This window comes from Bolinopsis microptera, chromosome 10 (assembly GCF_026151205.1).
Source record: "Bolinopsis microptera isolate Bmic1 chromosome 10, MBARI_Bmic_1.0, whole genome shotgun sequence".
NCBI classification, from domain to species: Eukaryota; Metazoa; Ctenophora; class Tentaculata; order Lobata; family Bolinopsidae; genus Bolinopsis; species Bolinopsis microptera.
In genome coordinates, this window is record NC_087081.1 from 3,524,314 (window position 1) to 3,545,290 (window position 20,977).

At 38.8% G+C, this 20,977-nt stretch overlaps 1 protein-coding gene and 1 long non-coding RNA gene across 2 annotated transcripts; one reads left to right on the forward strand and one right to left on the reverse strand.

The window, feature by feature from the left end:
- Positions 1 to 1,232: 1,232 nt before the first annotated feature.
- On the forward strand, positions 1,233 to 4,081 carry LOC134822349 (uncharacterized). The gene is made up of 4 exons (XM_063833374.1): positions 1,233 to 1,311; positions 1,503 to 1,985; positions 2,967 to 3,128; positions 3,626 to 4,081. Exons 1-4 carry the CDS (start codon positions 1,254 to 1,256, stop codon positions 3,817 to 3,819), a joined length of 897 nt encoding a protein of 298 aa, XP_063689444.1. The 5' UTR covers positions 1,233 to 1,253; the 3' UTR covers positions 3,820 to 4,081.
- Positions 4,082 to 16,901: 12,820 nt separating this feature from the next.
- Positions 16,902 to 20,649, reverse strand: LOC134822377 (uncharacterized). Its single transcript, XR_010161179.1, has 4 exons — positions 20,275 to 20,649; positions 18,354 to 18,521; positions 17,507 to 17,597; positions 16,902 to 16,982 (listed from the first exon to the last, which is right to left on the reverse strand). It is a non-coding gene; the product is annotated as an uncharacterized LOC134822377 (long non-coding RNA).
- Positions 20,650 to 20,977: the final 328 nt, after the last annotated feature.

The window sequence follows — 20,977 nt, forward strand, 5'->3', positions numbered from 1 at the left end:
TATTTCATGGTCCACGGTGGATTGATTACTGGAGCAGTTGAAGATGCAAAGCCAAGACGTTCCCCAATACCAAGCGGTGGGCAGGAAATTAAGCTCCGGCTGACCTTCAGAGCAGTAGCCCCATTAGCGGACAAAATGAAAGTCTTGTTAAGACAACAATACAACTTCGAATTTGACGGTCAGCAGCTCAGGGGGATATCAATAATGATAATGGCGGGGACATTAGCGATAATGAGAATGAGAATACGCTTTAATGAAGATTTGACTTATTATTGCTTAGATTTATTTTCCTTTAAATAGACGTGTCTTTTTTTCTATTTCTGAGTAATATCAATAACCGTAAATTGAAATAACTTCTGGGAACTTCTTTAACAAGTAACAAAAACAGAAATTTCGGTTGAAAATTTGTTGACCTCTGAAAAAAACTTGAAAGGTCGGCCACCGGTAAATACATGACCGGGATAATTTGGCGGGTTTTGGGAAAGTCCGCCATATTTTTCCCGGTCATTAATTTTCCCAGTCATAAATTAACCCGCTATAATATAACCGAGTAAGGTAGCTAGAATTAAGAGTAAAATGTCAAGTTTGTTGGTCTTAGCACTAACCCGGAGGGGTTTATAACACATAACACCGGCACGCTTAAGTTATATTAAAATAACCCCTCGTGCTAAAGCACGTCGGGTTATCTTTATAATAATCCCTCGTGCTTCGCACTCGAAATTATTATAACTTTTTTCCGCGCGTCGCGGAAAAAATTGAAATATAATCCCTGCGCATGCCGGGGTTATGTGTGTTATGAACTATACGTTGTTGAGTGCCATAATTTTGTTGACTTTTTCCGCCATGCAAGTGACCCTCGAAAACATCTTACATCATATACTAGTAGAGTTTTCTGTGCCTCCGGCAGACCAAGGAGGACCTTTCTGTCGTTAACTTACGGCACAATAAAGTTCTCATAGTTGTCATATTCTGGACAAAAAGTTCGATGTGGAAAAATTTTTGAAAAAAATTCAACGGACTTTAACTTGGACGGACCTTAAATGAACGGACTTTATTTGAACGGACATTAAAATGAACGTTTAGGCCTCCAGCGTTCAATTAATGTCCGTCCAAATAAGGTCCGATAAGGTATTTGATTGCAAATTCTTTTCTATGATTCACTCTTATCTTCTTATGATACAATTTTAACCAGAATTATTTTAATTTTTTTCTGAAATTGACTCAATATTGTAGATTTTGGCAAAGAAGTTGAGATGATCTATCCAATAGCAGTAATTCTTATTGTCGCATCACTCGACACAGTGAAATCAGGTAACAAATTTTACTCAGTATCTAAGGCCCTGAGTCTTAACTTGAGTTTCTTGGTCTCTGATTTAAAACAGATTCAAACAATTGTATAATTGTGTACTCGCACGTACTTTTGTCTTTTAAAGAGTTCTGACGGTGAGTAGTCTGTTCCATGAGTCCCTACCTAAATCAACTAAACAGATTAATTTTTACAGAGATACAATGGAAAACAGTCGAACTAAATGATGCATATGAGGGGTCACAACAGCAATCAGGAATTCCTCACAGTTTCGAGAGAACTGCAATACAGTTCAAAACTGACAATAACGACGACGACGCATCTCAGTCACTCGACGTGGATTTCTTTGTGGAAAAAGAAAGGCAAGGGGGGTTAACCGTGAACTTTCCTTCAGCTGGTAGTGGTAGTGGACCAGATAATTACTTGATAAAACATTGCAAGAACAAAGAGAGCACATTTCCCGAGAACATGCCGACTGAAGCTGAGAAATTGTGGAGTATTTTTGCGACCACAGGAGCAAATCCGTCTTTTAAAGTCCAGGTCAACGGAGTGGAAGTGATCAACGTACTCCTCACAGACGATACATGTGATTACCCAAACTGGAGAAATTTCTGGACACAAGAGATTGGACTACTGAGATTTAACTCATGGCAGAGCGTGTTTGTCGGTTACCATCTAGGTAGATATTGTAAATTTGGTATTATAGGTACCTATAAAGGTGTGGGGTAGGTGTGGGATTGGGGTGGGGGTGGAGGAGTGGGGTGGGGTGGTTGTGGACTAGGGTGGTGTGGGGTGGTGGTGGAGGAGTGGGGTGGGGTGGGGGTGGTGGGGTGGTGTGGGAGTGAAGCTTAAGAACTACCAGTAATATAGGGTCTCCTTTTCATAGCAATATCCCGATTTATTGTAATTGCTTAATTGAGCAATTTGTATGCCAAGCAAGCCTGAATTTTCAAGGAAATAAGGCAAATAAAAATGTTGACTTGTTTGGACGTTTATCTTTAAGGCCTCTGATCCGTAGAGCAGAACCAAACTGCTTGGTTGGCCAAACTAGGAGCAGACAAATTATAGGACAGTGTCAACCGTGTCAGTCTTTATGCCAGTGTTGCTTTGTAATTCTGGAACAATGACAAGGCTACTTGCAGCGGAACATTTTTGCGATATAATAGCTATTCTTGCAGAATTTGGTTTACTGCAATTTAATAAGTCTACTACATTGCTATATAATTCTATAAGAATGTGAGGTTAAATTGAATAATGATTCAATCCAGCCCTGGAGAACATAGGAATTTGTAAAGTCATCTACCAAACTGTTTGATTTACTCTCATCCCACTGTGTGCAAGTAACAGTCACTGGCAGTGAGGTGAGCTATAAAATGAGAATATTACAAATCAAGTCATTTCTAATCATGAACGGGATTGAATACTATACATGTATACTATGAAGTATGATTATATACTAGATCATGGCTATCATATAAGTACAGGGTCTGGGTATACATAGTAAAATAGTACATACCATATGCTATAATGAAGGTTTTTGTTCTCAATCGAGTTTGGGTTGGTTCGGTTTTAGAATTTATACCGTTTCATATTACTTTTCCGCATATATTTTTATGCTTTAACATATTATGTTAAACCATTACAAATTCCAAATTTTCAGATTCATGCTATTGGGGCCATTACTTGGATGCTGATGCTGATTGTCAAGAGTGTCCTGCAGATCATTGGAGTGCAGACGCCGGCGATACTGCCTGCACACCTTGTCCAGTAGGAACTCACGTGGGCGTAGGATTGGGATTAGCTGAAAGTGACTGCACAGAGAGTAAGTTCATTTTAGTTATCCGGGTTTCATTCCCTCGTTGTTCTGAAAATCCGGATTGGAGTATATATATTAATGAGTCGCATGGTTACAATGTATTCTGTGTAAAATTATATTTATCCCGGTTCATGCAAAAAGTAAAAATGCTCTTATTAGGGAAAAGGAGTTCACACTTCACTCGACGCTTCAATGTAACTACACCGTTTTCATGATCTCAAATTATTTGTTATATAGTAGTGTTGAAAGTATTGTTGTGTTACACAATGAAGCAAATGACAAATGAAATGTTCGTACTGTAGAAAGTTGTGCATCACACTGTCAGCTGCGAGTTAAGCGACCTAAGCCGTTTAATTTAGCTTATTGTTATACTCTGCTCCATGCATGACCTTATAGTTGTAGTTATAGCTCAGATGTTTTTAAACATTTTAGCTCCAATTGCAATATTAGCTGTTATTGCCTGCGTTATATTTTACTGAATTTAGTAAATTATTTACTTGCAGACGGAGACGAGACAGATGGAGACGAGACAGACGGAGACGAGACAGATGGAGACGAGACAGACGGAGACGAGACAGACGGGGACGAGACAGACGGAGACGAGACTGACTCTGAACACAACTACTCTCAATCAGTTGCCCACAAATTGAGCGTTCTTCTTGTCGTTCTCCTGTTTGCTTCGAACATGAACATCTAAACTTGTTGCGGACTGCAGGGATGGTTGAACAATAATGCATGACGTTAGAAAAATATGAACTAAAACTTTTAAGCACGCGATATGAATATTTCATATATATATATATATCTATCCATAAATTAGAACGGCCGACCAGGTTGATTTTAAATTTAAAACCCCGCCACCAATTACGTCCGATTTCTGATAGCTTTTTCTATTTTAGATGCCCAATTTGATTCAAAATTATCGACAAGTAATTTACGTTAACACGCTTGTCAAAATCACTTTCACAATTGCAAATCATAATGTTGTTCTATATACAATATTGTTTTTTTTTGCGCCACAAATTGTTTTCTCTATGAATCAGTATAAATAATAAAAATCAGTAGCAGGAGCGATTAAAATATTTTTCTTACGTGCCATTTATATTGCCAATCGAAACTCTCCCATGGCAGAAGAAGGAGAAAGTCCGCCTCCTAGCTCCTTGGATAGTGTTCTGCTACATGCAGTTCTGGTTCTCTTCTCCCTCCTAGAAGATGCAACTGTTAACGACCTCAAGATGTTCACCTCTCTACAGAGGTTTAGCAAAGTTCCTGGAAGACTTTCGAAGAAAATCGTGAAGAAGACGAGCGAAATCATCCAGCGACACACCTGGTACCTATCAGAAGAGTTGATTCCCATTGCACTCTTCTCAGATAAAGTCCCGGACGAGAAGAAAGAAGTCCTTGCCGCTAAGATAGGAAAACTACCGTCCCGATCTTTACCTATCCAGAAACCGAAGCTGCCCACTATCAATGAGAAGTCTTGCCTTGGTGACTTCGTGGGACCCCGCTCCATCCTCATCTTCCAGCTACTTGGGGAGTCTCACACCTTCCTATCAAAAGATGAGTGGTGGCTTCTACCTCAATACGACGACATGAAGCGGGGTCTCCGGAATCTTGTCCCCCTGAACGACTCCTGCGAGCGGGCTCTAGCGCTAGCCACTCGACTCAACGGGGCAATCACAAGGGACGAGGACTCGTGGCAGGAGCTGGTGAGGGTGGTGGCTTCGCATCACGAGAAGTTCCCTTTGAAGACCAAAGAAGATCTGAAGAAGTTTTTGTAGTTTCAATAGATGTTTTTAAGTAGTATTACAATTATGTATGATTTAATTTTCATAACTTTTAACAATAAAATTAATGTACAAATTTGTTAAAAAAATATGGGTGTGGCACATAGGGCGTGGTCACAGGAATTTTGAACCATGTAAAAACGAAATGCTTGGGTCACATTTATATTCGAGTAGAAAGTCTCAAAGCTCTAAATCAATCCAATCATTTAAAAATCTGCGATTTTCGTATTTTTATGTGTATAAGAAATAGGGGCGTGGTCCACGGCCAGGGCGAGGTCACAGAGTCTTGAAAATATGTTTAAACGAAATGCCATCATCACATTTATATTAGAGTAGAAAGTCTCAAAGCACAGAAATGACGCTATCATGTTAAAAAATGCGATTTTCCCTATTTTACCTGTATAAGAAACGCTATAAAAATGGGCGTGGCCCATGACGACATTATCCGAAACACTAGAGTCAAAAAATTTTTTTTGTTGTTCCTGACCCTATAGAGCAACTAATAAGATAGGGTCTCTAATTATTTGAACAACTTTTGGTAAAATGAACCGGTCTAATAACAAAACACCTAAATCTCTACTTCAATCTTCAATGGCAATTCTCGTAATAACTGCAAGATAGTTTAATTACATAACTGCAGCGTCCAGAAAAAGAATAGCATCCCGTTTTTGTTAGACCCAAAAGTCGGTTCTAGAAAAGGCCGACGATTGGTATTATCTCACAGTGTTAGTCATCACATCTTACATAATTTATATAAAGGCTCTATCTAATCAAGACATGATTAGAATCTGACTACACTTGGTTAGCTTTAGTAAGCATACTTACGGCCGAAGCCGACAACTTGTAGTCAGAGTGGAAGAGTGGTGACGTAACATAATGTCACAAGGTTCGGTAGGTAAGTCCCCACCAAATATAGCATAGGTGACACTTTATCTCAAAGAGAGCTCCAGAGTTAGATTAATTTCAATCTCAATTTTTTTTCTGCCCTTCAAGGTATCTATCGAGAATGACTCGGACCGAAAATTGTCCAGGTCAAAACATTTTAAAGTTGTTCTGGAAACCACTTTTTTCCACGTTTCATGCTATTGCTACTATACACAGGAGGAGCAAAGTGCAAAGAAACTGCTACAAACTGCTACTAACTGCTGCAATCGCGCCCACGCATTCGCGTGCGTTTGCAGCAGTTAGTAGCAGTTTGTAACAGTCAGTGCCAGTTTGTAGCAGTTAGTGCCAGTTAGTAGCAGTTTGTGGCAGTTAGTGCCAGTTTGTAGCAGTTAGTAGCAGTTTGTAGCAGTTTGTGGTAGTTTCTTTGCACTTTGCTCCTCCTGTGTATAGCTACCGGCCTGATCATTATGAGACGAAATTCGGTCTTCTGAAGTCCGTACCTTATACATTCGGAAGGCTCATGTTGATGTAGTCGTGATTGGTTCCATATACTTATATAAACAACATGATATTTGGCCCTTGGATTTAAAGGAGAATGCGCAATTTGTCGAATGTCGCGGAGGACTGAAAAAATTACGATTTTTTCGCGAGGATCTGAGAAAATCGCGATTTGTCGCGGCGCGGCAAACGTCAAAAATCACGATTTGTCGCGGAGAATAAGAAAAATCGTGAATCCGCACGTGCCGAAATTCACTTATGACCTTGCACGACCCTGACAACTTATAAAAAGTAGTAGCTGAGAAAGCAGAGTTCAAAGCAGAATTGAAGCGGAAAGCTGCCGACCAATCTCATTAAACTATATTTAAAAAATAAGTATAAAGAATAAGGAAAAGTATCGGGAATGAAGCCAATACCAGAAGTGAAACCCCACCAAAGAATAATTGATCCTTAGGTAGACCTGGTGAAATAAAGTAAGGATGTCGCTGACATCAAGTATACTGTATTTGTACAGAATACCAGGAGTCTGTCATTATAACATCTTGAAAGAAGTGTCCTAAAAAGGGTGTTGGTAGAACACAGAAAAGAATCAAGGTCAGAGATAATGGAAGAGTAACGAAGGACCTGACCGTAAAAAACATTATAACCAACAGAAGAGAAATATTACTGTTAGGAAAGGTGTACATGACCACAGGAAAGTTGAAGTCATCAAGTTTGTTATAAAGCTTGGTGGCGACGTGTCCGGAGTTATTCATCGAGATGTTGATGTCGAGATAGTTTACGAACTTATTGTCGTCACCAGTCCTCTCCATAAGCAGGTCAGCTGGATAAATGGACCTGATTAGTGATTAGGTTAGAGAAATACAAAAAGTTCATGGTGTTGAGGTCGTCGACATATCTGCAGTTTCTTGAGAGGAGCTTAGCGAGACCGAACTTCTTTTCTTTGATTAGGCGTGTCATGTAGTTGAATTCACACTTCCCTAGCGAAAGATCAGCGAACTGGCTACTAGAATTCCCCCCCATGGGAATGCCTTTCGTTTGCCTTAAAATCTGATCCCCAAAACAAACAAAAGTGTTAAACAGACTAAATGTAATAGCTGTTTTGAGTTTATCGGCAGAAAAACATAAGTATCCGTTATATTCCTTTTTAGAGAAAAAATTGTTGTTCTTATACAGAGAAACACAAATAAATTTATTCGTATTACTAAAGAGGAGATCTACACCTCTCAGCTACTGAGAACCTCTTCACCGAAGCCATATTTACTTATTTATGTTCCCACCAGAAGTCCACGTGGAGCCACGATTACTCGAGTCCCTTGCCAGAGTTGTCCAAAGATCACGAGACAGACGAAGAAGATGGATCAAGACTGAAAGTCTTCTCTACTCCTGATTTCCATATCTCGATCGTCTGGCTGTTGGACTCGCTCGTCCAAGACGGAGGAACACGAGCTCTAACCTTGAGATTTAAATGACATATTATGTATGTATTATATTTATGTAATTATGTACTATGAGTATTGCTGAAAGCACAGTGTAAGGCCTACACGGACCGCCTCTAACTAGCCAATCCCTGTTTACATGCCGTGTAGCAGGGGACTAGAAAGAGCTAAACTAGTATATATAATTTAAAAAATGTTAAGGATATTTTCAAAAAAGTTTTAATACTTTCAACGCTACTATATAACAAATAATTTGAGGTTTTTACTGCGTTTTAAACGACGACCAACAGCTTTTAGTGGGTTATCAAGTACTTTTCAGCACTTACCACTATATTTATTTGGTTTGAGTTAAAGTAGAGAGGTCTCAAATCCTTTACAGCAATGGTTATCACTATGTCTATGACAAGATGGATCAACATCATCAAAAATCTCAACACTACACTCAGTAACAACAGACAAAATTATAGAACTGCAGTGCACCTCATCACGGGACATTGTGGCCTCAACAAACACCTACACACCATTCGCAAATCAGACACAAGTGCTTGTCCTAAATGCGGCGACGAAGAGGAGACTGTCTCACACTTTCTCGGACAGTGCCCGGCTATTGCCCAAATAAGAGGTCAATATTTCCGGGACTACTACCTCTCTGTCAATGACATATTCGACAACCAACACATTTCCACCATTGTCAACTTTACAAACCACACTAAACGCTTAGTGGTGCCAGAGGAGTTGGACCAGACAGGTGTAACATAGCGACTATTTTAACGCCGTCTTATTTCGCCTCTCTCTTCCACACTCAACCACCACTTAAGCGTTTATCCATGACACACCCCACAACACTTACCATCATCCTTGATTACACATCTTGATTCCACTGGCATCCTCCCACAGGACTGCCATACCCCAGAGGTAGGCAAAGCATTCATATGCTATCCTCTCGTGGGCCAACCAGGCCCAGCCTCTCTAAAAAAAAAAAAAAAAAAAAAAAAAAAAAAAAAATGACAAGATGGAAAAGGAGTTAGAAACGTTAAACGGCAGTTTAAAAGGTAAGAAGAAGTTGGATACTATAATTGCAGATTCTTTAGACTTACCCACAGGGAATAGCAAGCCGGATATGTTTGAAGTTATAAAGGAACTATACAGTTTCAGTAAGAGGGCCCTGTCACTACTGAAGACCAAGTCTATACTAGACACACCTGCACCACAGGAAGGGACAGCTACCGAGGCACTAGATATAGTGAGAAAGGAGCTAGCACAATTTAGACAAATTCTCATTGAGCACAATAAAGGTGGTCCAGATATTATACCTGAGATTAAGACCAATCTCGGACCCAGTGAGACTCATACTTTAATTCTGGAAGGGCAGAATGAGGCAGATAAGATAACAGAATAACTCTGGTCCTCAAAGGTGAAGAAACATGTTGCATCAATACTGCCCAGCATCCCTATTAACTTATTAAGGGGGTCTCAGGTGTCAAAGAAGGCACAGCAAGGTTAATATTCAAGAACAAGGAACTTATGGAGAAAGCTAAAGATGCTCTTAGTGTGGACTACAAAGTGTCTGCAAAATCCCACACCGTGACAATGCTTGAACCTAAGCTTACTATGTATGATCTCAAGGGAGATTTTGAGTCATCTGAAGAATTGCGCCAGAGCATCCTTGATAAGAACAGTTCCATTAAGAGTTTAGTTGGAGATGAGAACAACACTTTCAAGGTTATTTTCCTGGAGAAAAACAAGACCTGGGCATGCCTACAAGTGTCAGTGAAAATCAGGCAGTCTATAAGGGAGTCAGGTGACTTTGTACACGCTGATCTTGGACAGTATAAAGTTAAGGATAGGTATCATGTAATCCAGTGCTTTGACTGTCAGAGCTTCGGACACATGAGTGGCAGTGATTACTGTAAGTGTAAGAAGTATAATGCCGACCCAGTGTGCTTCTACTGTGCAGGTGCCCACAAATCGAAAGATTGTGAGAAGAAAACGGCGGGCCGAAGATCTAGTATCAAGTGTACGAACTGTAGCAACAGTAAAGACAAGAATGTCAAAGATAAATGCAAGACACATTCTGCAGCTGACAGATTATGCCCATCTTATGTGAGAGAGCAGAGTTATATCATGGCCAGAACGAGCGGATGTGAAACATCAAAAAACTCTTATCTCCAGTGGGCAAAGATTCGACAAAGAGAGCTTGGGATAAACTAGTCTTAGCCACGTTTAATGTTAATCGTCTAGTGAACAAGACAGTAGAGGTTCTTGAGCATCTAACTGATGAGGGGGTTGATATCTGTTTTCTTCAGGAGACTTTTCTTAAGGAAGCAGATACTGCAAAGCTACAAGAGATACGAGATTATGGTTGGGGTATTTTATCCAACCCAAGGAAGCATCGTAGTGGTGGAGGGATAGGTATGATTTTCAATAAGAACCTTAAGTTGAAAAGCAACGGTAGAGTCAAGAAGTACAAGTCTTACCAAGTCATGGAAGTTGTACTTGAAACAAATAGTGGGATAATCAGACTTATTGATGTGTATAGACCGCCTTACACCAAAAAGGCCAGGTACACTGAGTGCCATTTCTTGGAAGAATTCAGTGAATACCTGTGCGATTTGTCCGGTAAGCCAGGAACCCCGGTGATTGCAGGGGATTTTAATTTACATGTTGAAATACCTAAAGATCTTTACCCCGCAAAGTTTCTTTCCCTTCTTGATCAGCTTGGTTTCATCCAATGTGTACCACTAGAAAGAACTCACAACCAAGGAGGAACTCTTGACCTCGTGATAACGACCAAAGTCTTCAAAGACTCTATAACTTCTATCAACATTGTGGAATCTGGGACTAGATCAGATCATTTTCTTGTTAAATTTGTAGTGTCTGTGAGCCTGAAGACCTCTTTGAATGATACTAGGGTGATGAACTACCGTGATTTTAAAAGTATTGTGGTTGAGGATTTTAAAGCAGATATTTTGGTTTCTGATCTCTGTAAAAGAGATGCTTGGTGCTCTGAGAGTCTTGATGAGTCAGTTAAGATGTACAATAGTATTCTATTGGAACTTATGGACAAGCATTGTCCTGTGATCAGTAAGGAGATGAAGAGTGAAGACAAAGGTAAACCTTTGATGGATCAAGATCTGAAAGCTTTACAGAAGCAGAGGAGAGCAGCTGAGAGAGCCTGGAGGAAAGGCAAGGGACAGAAGGATATTTTTGTCAACCTCAGGAACAAATTTATTGTCATTGAGCGACAGAAGAGGATTACTTACAATAGAAAAGCCCTCTTAGCCTCTGCGGGAGATACGAAAGCTCTGTACAAGAAAGTTTATAGACTCACGGGTGAAACTACCCAAGAAAGGCCACATGGTAATGACACTAAAAAACTTGCAGAAAGTTTTAAAGTTTTCTTTGCTGATAAAGTGAATGATATCAGACTTGGGTTAGAAGAAGAAGGAAGTCATATCGGAGGGAACTTGTCATCGTCAGAGAATCTTGAAAGCACCTATTCAGGGCCATCATTTGATAAATTTCACTCCATCACTAGGCAGCACCTGTTACACACCATTTCTAAGATGTCTAACAAGTTTTGTAGTCTTGACCCTATTCCAACTTTCATGTTGGAGGAGTTGGACCAGACAGGTGTAACATAGCGACTACTTTAACGCCGTCTTGTTTCGCCCCTCTCTTCCACACTCAACCACCACTTAACCGTTTATCTATAACACACCCCACAACACTTACCATCATCCGTGATTACACATCTTGATTCCACTGGCATCCTCCCACAGGACTGCCATACCCCAGAGGTAGGCAAAGCATCCATATGCTATCCTCTCGTGGGCCATCCAGGCCCAGCCTCTCTTTAAAAAAAAAAAAAAAAAAAAACTTTCATGTTGAAGAAATGCTCTCAGGAGTTGGCACCGATCCTCCTGCACATAATAAACGGTTCTATGTTGCAAGGTGTGTTTCCAGCCGAGATGAAGACTGCACTGGTCAAGCCCACTATCAAGAAGAAGAATGCTGATCCAGATATTCTGAAGAATTACAGACCAGTCTCAAATCTTGCAGTTATGTCTAAACTGATTGAAAAAATTGTACTTGAGCAGTTGAACAATCACTTACATTTGAACAGTCTGCATTGCCCAGTTCAGTCTGGATACAGAGCGAACCACAGTTGTGAAACCCTGATGGTCAGGATGGCAGACGATATTCTTAAGGAAGTGCAGAAGAACAACATTGTGATTGTAGTCCTACTTGATCTCTCTGCTGCTTTCGACACGGTTGATCATACAATCCTTCTTAAGAAGCTGGCAAAAGATTTTGGTATTACGGACTCTGCATTGAAATGGTTTAGTTCATACCTCTCAGGCAGGTTTTTCAAGGTTAAGTTAGATGACTCATTATCTGACTTCCTGTGTCTGTTGTTTGGTGTACCCCAGGGCTCTCTATTGGGACCTATCCTGTTCATCTTATAGTTATACATTAAGCTGCTCCAGGAAATAGCTAGAAAGTATGGTCTCGATATACAGCTTTATGCAGATGACTCACAACTTAATATAGCTTTCCACCCGATGAGACCAATGGAGCTGCAGAATGTCACTAGTAGGATCAATGACTGTCTGTCTGAAATCAAAGTATGGATGGTTAATAATTTCATGAAACTGAATGAGAGCAAGACAGAATTGTTAGTCATTGGAAAGCCTTTGGTACTGAATAAGTTTGACCTTGAAATAACAATAAAGTTTACACCAACTGTATGTAAAAAAGATACCTGGAAGAGTCTTGGAGTGTTACTAGATGAATCTCTCAACATGCAAAGGCAAATAAACAACGTTAGGAAGAACTGTTGCTGGACAATGAATAATCTAAGAACTATCAGAAAGTATCTAGATGAGAGAGTTAAGCTCATGCTGGTCAAACAACTGATCATATCAAAGCTGGACTATTGTAATGCCCTTTACATGAATCTTTCAAAGACTAGAGTGAAGAAGCTGCAATCTGTTCTAAATGCAGGGATACGTTTCATTTATGACATCTATGACAGAAATACTGACTTGTCTCCTTTCTACAAGAAAGCTCATATCCTCCCTATTGAAAAGAGGATATTTTTCAAAGTGTGCCTCATCTGTTTCAAAGTGGCTCATGGATTGGCACCAATGTACCTCCAAGAGTTGGTTCAAATGAACAGAGATTATAAGGCTGTCAAAGAAACCAGAACAAAAACAGCATGCAACCTTCTTATGAAGATACCTAAGTTCTCTAAATTGAAGGCAACTAGCAGGCGGTTCAGCAACTATGCACCTGAATCATGGAATTCTCTCCCTCTTAATGTCCGTAACATCGATAATATTGTCTCTTTTAAGGGTAAGTTAAAGAACTATTTGTATGATCAGCTATAGCCTGGTTAAGCTATTTTTTGTGGCTTCTAGTCTTTTTTGTGTTATTTTTTGTTTTCCGAGTTTCCACTTCTTGTTTTTCTGGTTTTTATCGGTGTGTCAATAAAATCAATTATGTAATATGTATACTTTAACCATTTTTTGCGACAGTTAATCTGATATTATCTCTTTAACATTATTTAGTATTTTTTGATTTATGAGACCCGTGTTTTGTTTTTAACTTTCTGCTCCGAGGAGGAGAGAAAGTTATTTGAGGAGAGCCGCTCAGACATGGGCACCGTATTGTGTAAATTATTTAGTTATCTTTATACAATATCTTTGTCGCATAGTAGCGGGGTAGTAAATACAGTGTTTCGTTTCGTTTCGTTTCGTATCTAGCAACCTGCAGTTGGAAATTTTATCTAAATCCCTAAACTAGTACTCGATTCCTAGTCGTAACTCGTATGTGATTTTATAAAATTTGGTCTGTGGTCGAAATATAGCGTACCCTACAATTTAAATCTATAACACGGAGTACGATCATGAGTTACCCGGTGCGCCATGATAGCAAAAATTATATTGTATATGCTTACTAACAATTGATTGTGAGATAGGTTAAGCACCAAGTCTTAGTGATCAATTGTCTCAATTAGCTCTCATTTAGACAATACGATGTGCAAATGATTATACTTGAACCGCATGAGATAAGTGGAAAGCAAACGAACGAACGGCGAGTTCTGCAACTAACAAAGTAACAAGGTGTAGATTTAATTTTTCCTTTGTAGTTTAGATTTTGTGAGATGAGTTAAGCTCCAACTCTTAGTAATCAATTGTCTCAATTAGCTCCCATTATGATTATACGATGTGCAAATAATTATATTTGAACCGCATGAGATAAGTGGAAAGCAAACGAACGAACGGCGAGTTCTGCAACTAACAAAGTAACAAGGTGTAGATTTAACTTTTCCTTTGTAGTTTAGATTTTGTGAGATGAGTTAAGCTCAAACTCTTAGTGATCAATTGTCTCAATTAGCTCCCATTATGATTATACGATGTGCAAATAATTATATTTGAACCGCATGAGATAAGTGGAAAGCAAACGAACGAACAGCGAGTTCTGCAACTAACAAGGTGTAGATCTAATTTTTCTCTGTAGTTGCGATCTTCGCTTGCACTTGCAGTAGTTGCGAATGGTTGCTTGAGATCGAAGATTTTTTCCGTTCACCCTTTTGTAAAAAGGCAATAGTGAAAGGTTAGGAATGGACGTTTTTACAGAAATACGTTGATTTTGGAGATAGCGGTAGGCGGGTCTGAATATGTTGTCATCTGTCCTTCCGTCCATTACCATGACAACCAGCGCGCAGTGCAGCGCGCGAGGATTGCTTGTGGAGATGTGATGTATAGATAGCCTGTGGTCAATGAATGCGCGGCGCGACCAGCGACTGTGTTTCAGTGTATATAAGTAGGTGATAATCAATAATTATTTTGTTTCTCAGATTTACAAATGTTTGTTATCATGGTATAGTTCTAACGATGATGAGATCAGAACACACGGCCATAATTTTGGGAAAACTTGCATTGTTGGAATATCGTGATTTTAAAACGGCATTGAATCAAAAAAAGTGTTACGAAAAAACGGCGTTATTTTGCTGAAATTTGGGCTCAGCGTCGGACTGTTTTCAAAAGCTCATGATAAATTGTAATAAAATGATGCAATCATGAAAATTTCTGGAATCTATGTACAAATAACTTTTCCAAACGATAGCATAAAGTATGATAAGTTTACAAATATCCGTGTATTTGATAAACGCAATAATATAAGTCAAGTCAGAAACACGCCTACTCGCACACATTTTGAAATATAACTCCAGCTAGCAACGGCGCAAAACAACCAAAGTTTCAGTGAAATGGTGCCCACATGTCTGTGGAACGCGCATTAGAACTATCGCACGTGAGAAATGTTTCAGTCAGTCTACCTTGTTTGGCGCGCTGTTTCGTTTCCGTTACAAATTTTGACCTTGTACGCCATTTTGTCGCCATTTTGTCGCCATTTTGTCAATTTATACGTAATTTCGTAAATTTCGTCAATACCAGGTTTAGCCAAATTACACAGAGAGCTTATAATTTACTTCCAACACGAAATAAACATTGCTAAGGCCATGAAGTTACCTAATGGCTACTTTTAACGGAAAATCAAGTCATTCTGTGACATGTAGCGTCCTTTTGTCACTTAAATGGATGACGTTGACTCTAGAACATCGTGAAACTTTCCATCAGTAAAGCTAAAAGTATTTCCATTCTAAAAAACTTTACTTCAAGATAATTGCACGAAAGATGAATAAGTGTCTAAAGGTCCATTTGATTGAACTTGTCTTAAACTTTTAAGCTGTATTACGTCTCGAAATAAGCGATCGACCGCGCAGGATTACCACCTAATATAAGTTAAGGGTGTAATGTATAGTATTAGATTATAAGCGGGCCAAGCCCAATTTGTACGTGGCATGCTTGTATCACGTTGCGACCCCACGGTCGTTTCACTATGGTCCTGACGATCGTCCTGACGATACAGGGGGAGCCGCGCACTTCGTGCGCGGCGGGTCATACAACGTTGAACGTATGACCATGGCATGCGTAGTATAGTGTACTGATGTGTATCAATATTATTATTATGAAGTGAGATGATTGGATTTTATATTTATAGTTATAGTGAACGGAAATCTAGCGTCCGCCAAAACAAAACAACGGGCGCAATTCTTGTTATATATATATATATGTTATTGTTAAAAATAAATTGTGTGCTGCTTACAAGTTCATAATTTAGGATACTGTTTGGTTTCGCCATCGTGTCTATGTTTCAAAGTAAGTCATGTGATTTACACTTGTGTCCACCCTTTAAGAGGGGGGGGGGTTCACCCTGATTTTTTTTGTGAAACTTTGTTTCGAGATAGCAGTTTTCCAACAAACTAAGACCGGTGAGGGGGTCCCGGACCCCAAACGGTGCCCTCGGGGCAGCCACGCCCATATTTGGTCCAAATTAGGCCCAATTTAGCCAAATACCCTAAATATGCCCCTAAACATGCCCAGAAACCAGATTTTAGGTTTTTTACTTGTAGTTAGTGGTCCACTGAACTCGTATATGAATTTTCATCAAGATCGGACAAAAAATGACTGAGTTATGAGCCAAAAACCATATGACCATATCTGGGCATACGCACCAAATTTGATCGATTTTGGCCCATAGATTAGTCAAATATCAATATTTTTGAACAAAACCAACTTGATATGGAAGGTAAGCATATACTACACATTCTCTATGATTATCAGCTCAGTATCCACCTAACTGTGGATTCTCAATTCTGTGTTCAAATAATCGCAAAAAATGAACAAAATCGCCCATATATGATCTCAGTTCGCGATATTTGCGAAACTGATTTCGCTCAAAACAATAGAACTCAATGAGGTTTTAATATTTTTACACGAAATTTTCAGAATCAACGTAGAATCGCATTTTGACCTTAACTTTAAGTTTTGTATTGGAATTTTGAGTTAGGCCTTGAAAAACATTTGGCGGCCAAATTCTGAATTTTGTACGGCAACGTAGACGTTGTTCACCAGAGTTAGGATGGTACAAAAGATGATTAATATTAATCAATGCCTGAGATTTAAATTAAATTAATCGAATCTTCTTATTGAGAGTCAACTGGGCTGGTTCCCGGTCAGTTTATAAATGGTCAGTTTCACAACTCCCTATAATGGCAGAGTTTAAAAGTAAAATACTGAAAAAATAAGTCTTACTCAGAGCGTATCCGACGTTTTGGGTTTCCGGCTTCTTCATCAATTTCTTGACTGTATTTTTTGTAATCTTCTTTCCAAGGAGTTGTTCTGAAATATTGTGATATATGTTGCAAACTGTTATCAGTCATCAGGTTCATTTAACCTGTGTATCAGAACGCAACACAAACTATGTGAATGTCTATTATAGCGTACCTTATCGCTCATAATTATCACGGTCCACGGACGTTACTTTCGCGCTGAAGACCTTATCGTGAATAATTATGTCCGTGAAAATAATGTCTGTGGCATTAAGGTCCGTGAATAATAAAGTTTGGTAATTATTTCCATTAATTTTAAGATTTTAGTGTGTGTAGCTGATTACTATATTAGCTTATTAGTATACTAGGACAAATATGATCACTCCTCAGTCACATCCTAGAGTTCAGAAAAAGAGTAAAACACTTTTCTGGAAATGTTTGTGCGGTCATGAGTGTGAATAATTATGTCCGTGAAAAATTTGGTCGTGAAAATTATGACCGATAACTTGATAGTGATACGGTATACATAACACAGCACAATCTAGCATATCAAAATACAGCAGAGTATATCATATAGTTATAAGTATTACGTACTTGGTACACTCCATGTGGGTTGTTCCGGACATTCAGTAATCTCTATTTGGTTTTTTTATTTTTACTTCTGCCAGTTCTACCATGCACTCCCCTGTGGAAATAAAATAAATAACATTTTTAGATATTTAACAATTCTCTCCTCAACATTGTGTCTCACGATAAATCTTTACTAACGCAATGTTGTTGTCTTCAAAATTTCGGGCTAGAATTAGAAAAAGAATATGTCCAAAACAAGGACATGGATAATGGATTGGACCTAGGACAAATTGAAGTGGCCATAGAACAGGCCTTATTGTATTTTATAATCAAAATAATTATAATCACAATATGCTGTAGGTGTAAGATGCTAGATTTTTCATTTGTGTTTCAAATATTTAACTATGGCAATTCTAACAGTCAAGTTGCTACTTAATGAATGATCGTTTAGCTTTAAGGTTAAGATAATCAGATTCTGACTGATTAAACTCTCAATTAAGCTGTTTCTCTGTTCAGCTGAGTTGTAAGACAATCTCAATGGCAACTCTGATATTGATGGCTTAAACTTTTAAGCTGTTCATATCATTGCAAATAAGCAATCAGTGTCCGCTGCTTTTTTAAATAAAATCCCAAAAGTTCAGCTATAATTACTTAAAACTGTACCTGTATCTAAAATGGTAATTTATCTATTTATGGTAATTATAACAAGAGAATGCGCGTAAATACATGATCGATGCTATTTAATACCTGCTCGCGTCCAAAGAGTGTTGAGGTTTTAGGACTGTGAATAATAGTTATGCATTAAATATTAATATCACTGAGAAATAAACGGATAGGTTATCCGAATATATTAACAAACTAACAAATTAACCTATTTTGCATGTTGGAAGTTCCGAGAGTTGACCGCCGTCACAATTTATGGTTGGGGATCCAGAGATTACGAACCCTTCGTCACAGGTTACCGAGTAAGTAGATCCAGACTCTATTGTCAGTGTATCCGGAGAAACCACACCGTTGTCAATAGTTGTCTTGTTACAGACTGAAAATACCAAAATACATTTAATTATTAAGTGGCACAGTTCTGTATAAAATAGTAATACTAACTTAAACTAGACTTGAAATGACATGCACGTGGGCGACATCTGTGAGTGCGGGCACGTACCTTATCGGACCTTATTTGGACGGACATTACTTGAACGCTGGAGGCCCTAGCGTTCATCTTAATGTCCGTTCAAATAAAGTCCGTTCAATTAATGTCCGTCCAAGTTAAAGTCCGTTGAAATTTTTTTAAAATTTTTCCATTTCGAACTTTTTGTCCAGAATATGACAACTTTGAGAACTTTATTGTGCCGTAAGTTAACGACGGAAAGGTTCTCCTTGGTCTGCCGGAGGCACAGAAAACTCTACTAGTATATGATGTTTTCAAGGGTCACTTGGCGGAAAAAAGTCAACGAAATTATGGCACTCAACAACATAGTTCATGAGCTAGTCCCCGCCAACATGACAAACTTGTTCCAGCCTCTAGATATTACGGTAAATCGTGTTGCCAAGGACATTGTCCGACGTTGTTATAGTTCATATTACTGAGGGGAGGTAATGAAACAGTGCTAGGAAAGCTCCACGTGATGTTAAGGTTAACCTAAAGTTGTCTAAGATAAAACCACTTCACGCCGAATGGCTTGTAAAAGTTAACAATGAAATGCAGGACCGGGGTAGTTTGATAAAAAAAGGTTTCCACAAAGCTAGAAATCACTGATGCTTGTTTAAGCATGGACTATTTCATGCACGAAACCCATTTAATGAAGATGATATGTGATATTAGACACTGATCATGTACACATGTTTTAACATTTTTACTGCTTAATGACTGCTTTTCTTACTTACTGTATAAAAAATGGATTAAAAAATCATTTGCTGAAATTAAAAAAACGTCAAAAAATTGAAAAAAATTCGGATTTTTGATGGTTTTGAATGCCTTCGAGCGTTCATATTAATGTCCGTTCACAATTATGTCCGTTCATGTAATGTCCGTCCAAATAAGGTCCGATAAGGACCACGACGTGCGACGGTCGCAAGCTACCATAATCCATATATACGGGGAAAAAAACTCGTTTGCTTACCCTTGTCTTTGACCTTCGGCACTTGAGTCATGGACCGCGTAAATATACTATCAACTTAATAACACCAGAATGTGTGTGTGTCTGTGTGTCTGTCTGTCTGTGTGTAATTTCCGAACGGTTATACAAAAAAAACGGTAATAGTTACGGGACTGGTTTTTTCGGTATAGTGCTGACAAAACTCAGACGAAGCCCATAAGCAAATTTTATAAAAATCGGCCGGTGGTAAGTGGTTTAATTGATGATTTTGTTCCAGAAATGTGACATAAATAGATGGAAGAGAGAACGAGGAGGATAACATGTACCGTAATTAGTTTAGCCCCACGTAATACTATGAGCTTAGAGCTCACTCTTGCGGCCGCTTTGTTTCAACTGTAGGGAGATTTCATACTTTCATAAGACAGCATTATGCGTGATATCAAATATATAATGCGGTTGTATACTTTTACATTGCAACTGTGACAGTAAAGTCCCGGCCGAAGGCACGGGTACCACTAGTATGTACATATTAAGTCAGTTTCACTCAAAAATATTTATATTTGACTAACTTATGGGCTTCGAATTGCAGAATAAATACTAAACAATTGATATGTTCTTAAATTGCAGAATAAATACTAAACAATTGATATGTTCGAATTGCAGAATAAATACTGACTTACTGAACAATTGTTCTACCTGGTTCTTTTAAGTAAAAATCTGAGTTACACAGCTCCTCCTCACATAATTCTATTTCAAGGGCATAATCACTAAATTCCTTGAACTTTGGGGCGAGCACTTCTTCCCTGTCATTTTTGGCATATTTCGACTCTACCTCTGCCTCTTCCATACAATCATGTATTTTTATCCAGTTGTCTACGGGCTTGCCATCCTCATCAAGTCCGGTAAGGAAGGTTGTAGTAATGGTTGAGCATACTTTCTCCCCCTTACACCACACACGGTCCCCTGGTTTGCAGAGTTGTTCCAAGTTGTTGTCTGTTGGTATAGACCAGGCTTGGCACTGGTAACAAAGAAGCGATTTAGCTGGTGCCACCATTACCACTATTATAGCTATTGCTATATTCATTTTGGCTTCTTTAATTGAGGCTACTGTAGATTCAATGTTAATTAATATCAGTTTTTATAATCGCTGACCATTTCAATTTATAATTATACTAGAAAGCCCTTGTATCACGTTGCGACCCCCAGGCCCACGGTCGTTTCACTATGGTGCGCGGCGGGTCATACAACGTATGACAAGAAAGCCCGTGATCATAGGGAGGAAGGTAATATGTAATAGTATTCTTTGGTAGTCAGTTTTCATAATTATAGCATCAAACTATATCTGTCACAACCGAGTATACAGCCCATTAAAATGTAGCTTGCACTGAAGTCTGAACCC